This window comes from Petaurus breviceps, unplaced genomic scaffold (assembly GCF_028583685.1).
Source record: "Petaurus breviceps papuanus isolate PSGF00001 unplaced genomic scaffold, PetGlider_PUasm1.0 189, whole genome shotgun sequence".
Taxonomy (NCBI): Eukaryota; Metazoa; Chordata; class Mammalia; order Diprotodontia; family Petauridae; genus Petaurus; species Petaurus breviceps.
The window spans coordinates 5,801,679-5,814,230 of NW_027185809.1; the positions used below are offsets into that span (position 1 = coordinate 5,801,679).

Below are 12,552 nucleotides of genomic sequence, written 5' to 3' on the forward strand. Positions count from 1 at the left end.
GAGGTATTTTGGGCAAGATCATTTGATGTTGAGAGTGCTTTTTTCCAGGTGTTCAGAGCATAACAAAGAGTGATTCCCCACTGTTCAGGGGCCTCCCTGCACCTCTCCCCAGGAGCTGGCACTGAGAGCTCTGGGGGGCAGAAAGGAGGGAAGTGGGTCCTTCCCAGGCACAGGCAATGGGAAAAGCTGTTCTTGGAAACCTGGCCCCGTCGGTGGCAGTCCCGGCTCTGCTCCCTCCTTATCTCTGGACCTCAAGGGGGCTGGACTGGATGACTCCTATTCTCTAACAGCATTTGTTACTCAGGGAAGACAAAGAAAAGTCTCCAACTTGTAGAAATTGAGTTTTCGGCTGTCAATTTTGGCCTTTGCTGTCCTCTTGTGGTGAAGCAAGGAAAATACCTTATCTTGGGCTCCAGGGCTTGCATCTACAATCCCCCTCAATCTCAGTGCTTTCCCTCTGAGATTACTCCCAGTTTATTCTGTATATAGAATTTGTACTTTTTTTTTTTTTTTTGCATCATCTCCCCTTACTTAGACTGTCAGCTCCTTGAGAACAGTGACTGGTTATTTTTGCCTTTCTTTGTCAGTGTCTGACATAAAGGTGCCTAATAAATGCCAGCTGACTGACTATATTAGCCCCTCTCCCAGTCTACAAGCAGGTCTTTATTTAAAAAAAAAATTTTTTTAATATTTTATTTAAAATAAATTTTGTTTTTATATAACCATATTTGCAAATGATATTTCCAAATGTATCTTTTCCTTCCCCCTCCTGGAGAGCCATCCCTGATAAGAATACAAAAGAGAAAGTTTTTTAAAAACTGCAACAAAACCAACATATAAAAAAAAGGTCTGCTGTCATCCCACATCCCCCCTCTTCTGCACTGGCGGGTCCAACCACTGTGCTATCCAACAATGGGACGATGGGATTGTAGCGACATGGGGGCGCCTTCTGAAGGGGAGAGTTCTCTACTATTAGCATCATACCAGTATGTGCTTCCCCTTCGTTTGTCAGTGGCACACATCGCTTATCTTATATTCAGAGCCTGGAGGATTTCTTTCTTTCTTAGCTCTCATGTGTATTAGGTTACCCATCCTGTCAATTCCAAGTCCGCCATCATCTATTCTGTGTCCTCTTCTCTCCTCCCACTGCCATCAGGTGTGTGTGTGTTTTACCAGTTGTCTAGGTTCTCTTGTTTCTTCTCTCTCCATCCTTTCCCCACCTTCCCCCTCATCCTTCACATCACTGCTAGGCTAGTCTTCCATTTGCAAAGGTTTGGTTATGTTACTCACCAGATGAGAAAATACTGACTATCAAACAGCATCCAATTTTTGCCTCGCATTCAAGATCATATGTGGCGTAGTGCCATCTTTATTTTGCTTTTGTTTTTGCTTTTTGGAGGGGGGAAGGCAGGGCAATTGGGGTTAAGTGACTTGCCCAAGGTCACACGGCTAGTGTTAAGTAAGTGTCTGAGGCTGGATTTGAACTCAGGTCCTCCTGACTCCAAGACCGGGGTATTCACTGTGCCACATAGCTGCCTCATCATCTTACTTTCTTAAGCTATCTTACAACTCCCATTCACCCCAACTTTATGCTCCAAATCATACTATATATTCTCTGTCCCTAAGGATACTATGTTCTCCCACCTCTATGTCTTTGCCCATATTTACCTATACCTACAATTTCTTCCCTTCCCCTTCGTTGAATCCTTTAAAGCCCGAATCAGATGTCAAAAGCCTTCCTTGATGTTCCATGTTCAGTTCTAAATCCTGCGACCGCACAGATCCTACATAATACTTTTTGCACATATTACATGTACTCTCCATTATCCATATATGTCTTATCCTCCTACACTGGGGCAGGGACTGTCTTATCTGAAGTCAAACCCCCCCCCCCCAACACCTAGCGTAGTGCTCAGCACACAGGAAGCACCTACTTGAATGAATACCAAAGCTCAAAGACCCTCTTTCTCCTCTTTAACGCCAGACCGTAAATTCCATGAAAGAAGGACCAGTGTCCACTCCTATTCAATTCTCCTCCAGATTGGCATTTTCCTAAGAGATTCCGTAGGAGGGAATTCCTGTGTTAGGGAAGTTGTCCTAGAGAACCTCTGACTTTCCATCTAGCCCTGATATTCTATGATGCGGAATGTTTTCCCAGCTTTCTTTGAGGTCTAGCCCTCCATTGTTCTGCCCACCCTCAGCAGAGCCAGAGCAGCTGCTGAACTCTCTCTCTTCCCTGACCACAGGGCGAGCCCACCTCTCTATCCCCTCCCCCCTTCCTGTGGATATAGACAGCACTTTTCGACTGCAGTCTCCCCGGGGGCACCTTACCCTAGGTGAGTATGGGCCATTGGTTCCGTGTGTTCAGGGTGGCTCCGCCAGGAACCTTCAGCTTTCTTTATGTGGTGTCCTGCCAATGCTAGCACATAGGCAGTGGAAAGGGCCTTGCCCTGTCTGTCCATTTGTCTATCTGCCTCAGAAGCAGACTTTAGCTTGCAGTGTTATGTCTGTCTAGCCTTTCCATCCATCTACCTAACTGATGAGTATTCTCTTCCCCACCCCCCACCCCTCACCAGGGGAAACTAGTTTAACTCAGCCCACAGAGCCCAGTCTCTCCCAAGGCCACATACTGGACATGGACATGTCTCGGAGCCTCTGCACCTCTCTCAGGGCAGACACAGGCAGAAGGGGATGGCCCCCAGGAAGAACTCGGCCCCATATGCCATGGGCTTCACTGTCAAATTATAGTGTCTGAACAGGCAGACTATGCTCCATCTCCTGCGAAGGGGCCTGGAAAAGTCCAAACATCTGCCTCCAGTGTGTGTGTGTGCCAGCCTCTGTTCGTGGCACGCATCTTTGTGCCGTGTCAGCTCTGCTGTGTACCTGCTTAGCTCCTGCTTCTGCTCTAGATAGAAGGGAGAACTTACTATGTCTTGTGGGGGAAGCCTGGCAGGATGACCTGAAGCAGTGGCAGGAAAACTGCTGCCTTCCTTCCCAGGGGAATCGGGCCTTCTCTGCCACCATGGCTACAAGCATCCCAATACTGGTCCCCAAAGCCCCCAAACACCATGGTGCAGTGTAACTTTGGGGGAGGAACAAAGGAAGTGGAATTGAAGCTTTAATCGCCCAAAATGCTGTGTAACAGCAACTGAGTCACTTAATCTGAGTCTGTAAAATGGAAAAAATACCACCCGCACTATCTGCCTCTCAGGTCTGTGGTGAGGAAAGTATTTTGTTTACCTTAAGGCACCACATAAATAAGAGCTGGGTGGAGAGGCTCCATTAGTGAGTTGCTGGATCTATAGTCTGGGAACACTGTTCAAACGCCGGCTCTGCCAATCACCACTGGTACTAATTTTAAGCAAGTCGTTTAACTTTATGAGCATTGGTTTCTTCATTTGTGCTTGTGTGGGTTTCTTTGGGGGGGGAAGGGGGGAGTGATGAGTCTGTGCTCAGTGTTGTTTGGGAATATGCATATGCCTCACTCATGGCTCTTCTCCCTGGCCTTTCTTCCTTGTGCCTCCTGATTCAATAAACCCAGTGAGTACCCTGGGCTGGCAGTCCCAGCACAGTCAGTAATATCTCCCTCTCTCTCTGCTCCTTCCCCAGGTTCACCCATCCGTCTCTGATGCTGGGCTCAGGTATGCACACCACTGGCATCCCCCACCCAGCCATTGTGCCCCACTCAGGAAAGCAGGAGCTACAGCACTACGACCGGGGCCTGTAAGTGAGGTGGGAGCTGAGATTGGGGGAGGGGGTATTATCCTCAATTCAGAACTGGAAGACCTGGCTTCAAATCCCAGATCTTGCCATTTCCTTGCTATGTAAATTGGTAGATTCTTTGTCTCTGAATCCATTTTCTCACCCATAAACAGGAATATTACTATTTACACCAAAGAAAGTGATTTTGATGAAAGCACATTGTAAACCTTATAGGCCCTATAGAATGTATCACAATTACACCTGGCTTTGGCACTATCTTTTTCCTTTCTGAGCCCCCCTTTCTCCTTTTACAATGAGGATGACTAGCCATGCTGAGACTGAAATATAGGTCCAAGGTGCTTCCAGCATGAGTCCTTAAATGGGGGTCTTAGGAGTATTCCCTGACTTTACAGCACCTCAGTTTCCCTTAGGGATCTCTTATCCAGGGATCAAGATAAACCACCTGGAATCTAGTTAATATGTCTGGTGTATCACATCTCAGGGTTCCATGGGTATGCAACCAGGTCTAAGGGAAGAAGATGAGAGAGCCAGGCCAGTCCTCAAGTCAAGGTTTGAGTCCAGAAAGAAAACAGATCAGGGATGTGGCATGATAGCTGTTATACCACACTTCACCTCCAGCTGAATCTTCAGTGATTTCCATCCAGCTCTAAGGATGAGTCATAGCCCTGAGTTGCTCTGTCATTTCAGGCCAGATGCTGCCCTTCTCTGCGCTGGAGTGGCATGTTCACATCTTTACTACTACATGCATATCACTTCTTAATTTATACAGCCCTAACCCAGGAAATTTTATGCAAACAATAAATTTGGGGATGACGATTCACCTCCCAAACAGTATTCCTGTAAATAACAGCCACTGCCCTCCTCATGAGTTTTCAATTGGATCTGATTTCTAAAAGCCCTAATGGTATGCCAATCTTCAACATCAACCATACAGCATGAGGCACAGCAGCAATAATAGATTTACTTTCAATTTAGAGCCCTCCATAGATATTTTGCTATTTGTCCTTGTAATATTCCCCAAAAGGAGTAGGAATAATAATTCTCATTTCATAGTGAAGAAACTAAAATCCAGAGCTAGGTCTGGAGGCAGGTCTTTCGGCTCCTAAGGGGTTGTTTACTGCAGTTTGGCAGAGCAGGCTGTGTATGGGGGTGGGGGAGGGTTAGTTTAAATGCCAGGATGCTCTTTATCCTCCTTCATGATGTCTTTATTCAATTCTTCCTATCCACCCACCCCCACGAAAAAAAAAATCCCTCTCCGGCCTCTGCCAGGAAACCTCCATCAGAAGCCAAGCAGGAGAAAGAAGCTAAGAAGCCAACCATTAAAAAGCCCTTGAATGCATTCATGCTGTACATGAAGGAGATGAGGGCCAAGGTCATCGCAGAATGCACACTCAAAGAGAGCGCAGCCATTAACCAGATCCTAGGGAGGAGGGTAAGAACCAGGCCAGCCCTTGAGTCAGGAGGGGTCTAGGAACCTAATGGGAAAGGAGATGCAAGATGTAAAGGGGGGGGGGAGATCCTTTAGAATGTACACTCTATTTCTAGCTACCCCCACCCCCAGACTTGTTCCATCTCTTCCTTACTGTCCCTCCTTTCTATCTCCATCTGTTTTTTAAAAATTCTGCATCTGTTGTAGTCTGTCTTTCTTTATTCTATATCTGTCTGCCTTTGTTCCTTTTTCCTCTTATTCCCATCATCTGTCTCCATCCCTCTTTCTCACTCATTGTCTCATTGGCTAAGCAAACAGTGGTGATCCTGGGGGACAGGGATCTCCCCCATCCAGAGGTTCACAAGTGGTGGACAACCTCTCTTCTCTCCCATCTACCGTAAGGACAGATGAGGTGATGGGAAGACTATGGAGGAACAGGAAAATATAAAAGGGGATGGGCTCAGGAAGGTCAGGTCTTCAGGGTGAGTTTGGCCGGGCCTGGTAATCACTGTGTTAACATCCATGTTCCGTTTCAGTGGCATGCACTGTCTCGAGAGGAGCAGGCCAAGTATTACGAATTGGCCCGGAAGGAACGGCAACTCCACATGCAGCTCTATCCTGGTTGGTCAGCCCGAGACAATTATGTGAGTGTTGGACTGCAGGAGACCTCGTGGTAGATATGCCTATGTAGAGTACACCCGAGTTCTTCCTATTTTTGAACAAGGCGTGATCGGTCAACTGCTCTCATCCCATCCTTTCCCATGCCTTCTCCTTTGATGAAGTACTGGTGGGGAGAAGGAAGCATGACCTCTCTTCTCACCCAACATCCAATAGTGGATGAGGGAACGAAGAAAAGGGGGAGAGACTAGGGATAACAGAATTACAGTCTGAAACACACAGAAAAGAAGCGCAGGCTAGCCCAGAGATTACATTTACAACACATAATAGGTGCCTGGTAGTTGGAAAGGCAGGAGAAGATGATGGTCAGATGGGAGGTGAGTGTATAACGACACATTAATCTGGGAAGGTCATTTAGAAAAGGCTAGTTAGACAAAGCCCCTTCCTTCCCCGTAGCCTTCTTTAAGAGGCACAGGTGAGTAACATGGAATAAAGAGGAAAAAGAGAAGTGTCCACCGTAAGTATAGCACAGTATCAATAGCAAAGCTTTAACCTGAAGCCTGAGGATAAAGCACAGAAATGTTAGAATCTCAAGAGACATAAATGAAGAATTTACAGGTCATTTAATCTAATCATCCATACTCAAACAAGAATCCTGTCTACGAGGCCTCCAGAAATGGAGAACTCACGCCTCCCAAGGCAGTCCATTCCACTCTCAGATCCAGTGGGAAGTTTTTCTAATAGTGAGCTCTCTGCAGCTTCTATCGATTGGTCCAAATTCTGCCTTCTGGAGACGACCAGAACAAATTTAATCCTCCCTTCATATCGTAACCTTTCAAATGCTACCCCTCCCCCCAGGTCTTCTTCTCTTGTCCAGAGTAAACATTCCTCCAAACCATCCCCCCACTGGTCGCCTTCTGGTCTCCTGCCATTCTAGCCGTCTTCCCAAAACATGGCGCCAAGAAGTGGATATAATTTTCCACATCCGATCCGGACAGTGAAATTATCACATGCCTTCAGACTAAGATTCACTTTAGCTATTCTGCCTGACATTTTACATTGGGGACTCCTGAGATTTCGTATTCTAACAGTAAGAAGGAACACTGGTTTGTAGCAGAAGACCTGGGTTTGAATCCTAGTTCTCAACTGATTTCCTCATTTTGAAATGAGGAGGTTGGGGTAATCCTAAAGGTTCCTTCTAGCTCTAAATTCTAAAATCCTATCATTCTGTGAGTTTTTTAGTACGTTAAAAAAATTTCTGGTTTGCTTTGCTTTTTAAACAAAATGAGGTCTGTTCTCTCGGAGAACAGTCTAACTCATGGAAAGAGAGAGAGAACAGAAGGATAGAAAAAAAGCAAATATGGCCAGGAAGGGAAAGACAATGTCTCTTAAACTATTGGCACTTGCTGCATATCCTGGTCCTAGGATACCCCACTCAGCCTGAATCAAAGAGCTTTACTTAGGTTCAGTGATAGGAAAAGCATTAGCCACTGTTATCTTTTCCTAGGATCATTAGTGCTTTGGTATCTAGATCTGGGAAGGACTTAGGGATGTGGGCTAATGGGTAATGTCCCTGACTTCACTAGGACTGGCCCCAATCCCTTAATCTTTAGCATTCAAGTTTTAAGATTCTGTCCTCTCTCCCTCGCAGGGGAAGAAGAAGAGGAGGTCAAGAGAAAAGCATCAAGAATCAAACACAGGTGAGCATGCCCTTAAGGAGTGGTAAAGAAAGAAGGCCAGAGTACTGTGGAAGATAGATTGCAGTTAGTTCCTAGTCTCAGAATAATTAACAATTTGTTTATCCATTTTATTTCCTGAGGATCAATCATTCCATGGCTAGGCAGCCTGGAGAAATGGATCCATGTATATCAGAACCATTGCTACTGATTTTGCCCATAGGATTGTAACAGGAAAGACTGGCCTTAAGTTAAATTATGAAGTAGTTGAAGTGTATCTTCTACCCTTCCTACCATATTGATCCTACACTCACAAAATAAGATGGCCAGGATCCACTTCCTGCTTATGTAACATCCTTCCCTGTCCTCCCCTCCCCTATCCCATCCCTCCTCAAAAACCCTATCCAAACCTATTCTTTGGAAGCTATCACATTGGGAAGTCCCTAATCAAATTATTCAGAGAAATTAGCTAATGACTTAACAACTGAAGTCCTTAGAATGCCATCTCCATCAAAGGATGGGAGAATTTCCTTCAACGAAGGAATTGATAGAATTTCGGAGTAGAGAGAAATGTAGGGGCAGTGAAGGTCCTTCCTGACATGTCTCACATCATACCACATAGGCCAGCTGTTTATTTATCTGACTGACTAATCCCCAGTGTCAGAGTTCCAGAATGCTAAAGCTAAAAGGGACCTTAGTTGAGACACCATCAAGTCCAATGCTTTCATTTTTCAGGTAAGAAAAACCAAGGCCCGTAGAGGGGAAAGGCCTTACCCAAATTCTCATGCAGAATTAGTGGAACAGCTGCACCAAAATGGTTGTACTGAGATAAAGTTATGTTGATTATCATTCTGATTAAGCAAGGATCGCCTCACAAATCCCTTACAGATCTTCATGATAGTTGGATTTGGTCATGTGAGCGATACCACTTCAAAAAAGGCCTGTTGTTCTTTCTGTATGATGTTACCTACTACCTCTAAGAAAAAAAAAAAAAACTCATCCTTCCCCCTGCACTGATTGTCTCTTGGCCAACATAGACAAAGAAGGGACACAATCACAAGAATGACTCCTACGTCCAACGCTGATCTCCTCTAGCTTACTACTAGACCCAAAGAGTTTGATTGATGAGGCAAGGAAATGAGGACCTTCAGGTCTACAAAGGGTTACTACCATAGTAAGTGAGGACTCCCTGCTCCGAGACTAAGGAGGGCTTATGCTACCGCATAGCTACGAGAAAGGCTGAGGGTTTTCATAGACTGGAATGAGTACCCAAGGATTTCTAAACCGGAAGGGACATTAGAGATTGTCTGGAGCAAATAGTATTAACCATTTTTTTCCTCATGAACTCCTTTGGCACTCTGGTGAAGTAAATAGACCCCATTCTCAAAATAATGTGTTTAAGTACATAGGATTAGCAAAGGAAACAAATTATATTAAAATAGTTATTTTAACATTTTATATATTTAGTGTTATTTTTGTTAAAATTTAGGTGATAATATTAATAATTAAATATATTCTAAAGTTCACACACCCAGGTTAAGAATTACTTCCCTAGATAGTGCTGCCAAGGAATTCAACAATTCAACAAGCATTTATTAATCACCTACGAAGCATTAAATGCTGAGAATACAAAGACAAAGAGGAAACTGTATCCTCAAGGAGCTTACATTCTAATAGATGAAAACAGATTACATTTTAATGGATTAAAAACATGTATAAAAATAACTGAGTATAGTACAAAGGCTGCTAGAATCTAAAGGTAGCATCTAAAGCAGGCAACACCTTGCTGAAAATTCTTTTTCTGCTTAAGATAATTACTACTTGGGATGATGGCAGCTCCTGTTGCACTACGGAATATAAGCAGAAACATGGTGATTGCCAAAGACAGCTGCCTTACTCAGAAGCCCAAAGAAAGGGACAGGCAGGGCAAAGAAGCAGTTTGCCACAAGAATTAGCTATAAGATGCCAACAATAAAAAAAACAGACAGGAGATCTGTCTTCCAAAAAGTAGGGGAGGTATGGCGGGTTCTGTAGGGCTCTTCAGGTGTGTATCAGGTTTGTGTTATTTCTGCTGGTGAAGAGTAATAGCTAAATATACACTAAGCTCAGGTCGGTCTTCCTCCTAGGGGAGAAGGTGAAAGGGCTGGAGGAATGCCTCTCTACACTCCAGGTTACCAGGGAGAATGAAGTGTTCCTTGAAAGCCTAGAAGGAGGGCTACAAGGTAAAAACAAAGAAGAAAAATGATGCAAAGAGGCGGAGGGAGACTGGAGAGTATAATAGTGCAATACAGAAGAGGAAGGGAAGAAGGCTTATTTGGGGTCTAATTAATAGGCATGTGGTTTTTCCCAAAGAGGGAGGAGTTGGAGAAGAGGAAATAGCTTCTTGTTCTCCAATGAAAAGTGATGTGGCACTAGGAAAGAGGTCATCATCCAGTCATCATCAAAGCAAGAAGCAAAAAGCAATTGGTGGTTCCCTGCTAAGGAATAAAAAGGAAGCTATATGTGAATAGGCACATGACACAGTGTGCCTTCTATTATTTGTCAGACTTAAGAACCATCACTAACCTACAGTGATTCATGTAGGAACCCATGATAGCACCAAAGGAATTTAGAAAGCTAGCTAGGAATTAGGAAATCCTGGGTAAGAAACAAAGAGATTAGGGGTGGCCAGGTGGCAATGAGTAAGAGCGCCGGCCCAGGGTCGGGAGACCCGGGATCGGTTCTGGCCTCAGATACTTAACACCCACACAAAATAACTGGCCGTGTAACCTTGAGCAAGTTACTTAACCCCAACTGCTTTAAAAAAAAAAAAAAGAAAAGAAAAGAAACAAAGAGATTAGGGCTACATGTAGTGTTTTAATCTAGAGGAAGGTGGAGGCTTCTAAAGGGAAAGGCTGATTTGGTAAATGAATAGCTTGTAGAGATTACAATTGAGAACATGGTTTGGATTTCAGGACTACAGTTAACAGGCATTATGGCTCTTGGCCTAACTAAGCTGATAAAATTATATTTGCTTGGAATCTTGCAAACCTAATCAAGAGGAATTTAAGCTAAACATGGAATGGGAAGGGCAAAACAACTTTCACATCTACTAGGCATTTTTTCAAAGAGTTGCAGGTGCAACACGGGAAGACAATATCCAAAAATTCGCCAGCCAGTAAAATTTATCACCTTGGTTTGTCTATACATAAATGCACAAAATATGGATAGACAGACATTTAACCAGAGATCCTTATCGAAGTAGGCAAATTTGGCTTCGCTGGTAACACTAAGATTTGAAGGGATAGTTCTCAAAAGAATATGTAGAAGTTATAGAAAAGATAAAAACAGATCAAAAACCTTGCCAGATGGCAGAATATAATAACAGTGATGTTATTTATATACTTAAAGTATCTGGATTTTTATTGAAGTTCTCTCTGCCAAGCACAGAGCAGATATAAACTTAAGATTTGCTTTCATGATAAACTTCATCAAAAGGAAGAAATAAAAAGGGGAACCTTATATTTTAGACCTAATTTTTGACCAACAAGAACTGGTTGCTAAATGTCAAAGCTCAATATAAAACTGGTGCTAAATATGAAATAGGACAAAAAAGAATTTTTAAAATTATGGAGGACAAGAGGAAGATCAAAGAAGGAATAATAATACTTTTTGTGAATGGATAGGATGATGATAATAGATGATTAAGAGAAGGCAAAACTATTCACCTCTTAGTTTCTGGAATTTCTGTCAGGAAGAATAATCTTCAGACTGGGAGAGATAACTATGGTTAACAAGGACTGAAACCCAAGATGAGGCAAGAGATGGCAAGAGAGCACCTAGCTACTTTCAATGAATTCACATCGTAAGACTCAGGAAAATTAGATCCCAGGTTACAGAAAGAAGTGGCAGATAGAACATGAGTCTATGAGTCACAGAACCAGAGAAGGGCTTATGTCCTGGTTTTCAAAAAGGGAGGAAGAGAGTGCATCCTACCAACTATAATCCGATGAGCTTAACACCCTCAGTTTTAAATGGCATTCTAGAAATATCATTTCAAAGGGGCTCTCAGGAGAATATCAATGCCTGCTTTCCCATAGCTATGAAATCTTTATGAAAATAACCAATACACTTATCAAGGCATTCTGTTAAAGGTATGAAAAGGGAACAGGGCTGGCTTTCACAGATGATACTCTTTCCTCAGATTACATATCTTTAGTCACACAGCTGACTGAAAGTTAAACGATAACAAAATCCCCATTCTTTTTGTCTGTTAACTATAAAATACCATTTGTTTTAGAACAGCAAAATGCCTATTAAAAGGCTCTCATTTAACAAGGTGTCTCTCATGTATGTTAAAATCATACAAAATTCCTTGAAATATGAACCACAAAGATAACTTTGTTTGATGGCCCTCTGATTTTTTTTTTTTTTTGCTTTTTGGAGGGAAGTTGGGGCTAAGTGACTTGCCCAAGATCACACGACTAGTTTTTTGTGTTAAGTGTCTGAGGTTGGATTTGAATTCAGGTTCTCCTGACTCCAGGGCTGGTGCTCCATTCACTGCACCACCTAGCCATCCCTGGCCTTCTGATTTTTAATATGAAGGGAGGCTTAAACAGATATGTTTGCTATTGTTATGGAAGATACAACTAGTGTATGGTACAGATCAAGGAGAGATTTTCCTAGATACGGCAGGGTTCCACGGATTCTCTTGTTTGCATATATTATCCTGATTGTATCAAGTCCTGGAATACAAGAATTTCACTCCGAAGAAACCAGTGGTAACCCAAGAAAAACCAAAAGGGTGAAGAATATCTGTCAACCGACCTATAATATGCAGTTGGAGAGTCGATCATCACTATATCGATCTTCTAACAGATATTGCAGATGAACTGGGCCTAAAACTAAAAAAGAGGAGGAAAACAAGTTGGACTGCTTTGAAGAAATTTCAGAGTGCTTTTAATGCCCCTAAATCTTCTCTCTAAAACAAAGGCTCATCTTTTTAGCAGAAGTATTTTTTTGGATATTCTTTTTTTTTTTTTTAAAGCAATCGGGGTTAAGTAACTTGCTCAAGGTTACACGGCCAGGTGTTTCTGGGTGTGGTGCTGAGTATCTGAGCCCAGAATT

The 12,552-nt window shown here is 43.1% G+C and overlaps 1 protein-coding gene across 4 annotated transcripts in view; it reads left to right on the forward strand.

Moving 5' to 3' along the window:
- TCF7 (transcription factor 7) overlaps positions 1–12,552 on the forward strand; it is a 122,302-nt gene that overhangs the window by 95,449 nt on the left and 14,301 nt on the right. For 2 of the 4 annotated variants that reach the window (XM_069091832.1, XM_069091831.1), the window contains exons 6-11: positions 2,247–2,336; positions 3,610–3,723; positions 4,993–5,155; positions 5,689–5,796; positions 7,422–7,470; positions 9,573–9,668. In XM_069091832.1, coding sequence (XP_068947933.1) covers positions 2,247–2,336; positions 3,610–3,723; positions 4,993–5,155; positions 5,689–5,796; positions 7,422–7,470; positions 9,573–9,668 — 620 coding nt within the window. The remainder of the gene's footprint in view (positions 1–2,246; positions 2,337–3,609; positions 3,724–4,992; positions 5,156–5,688; positions 5,797–7,421; positions 7,471–9,572; positions 9,669–12,552) is intronic. The other 2 variants (XM_069091834.1, XM_069091833.1) reach the window with 2 other exon arrangements.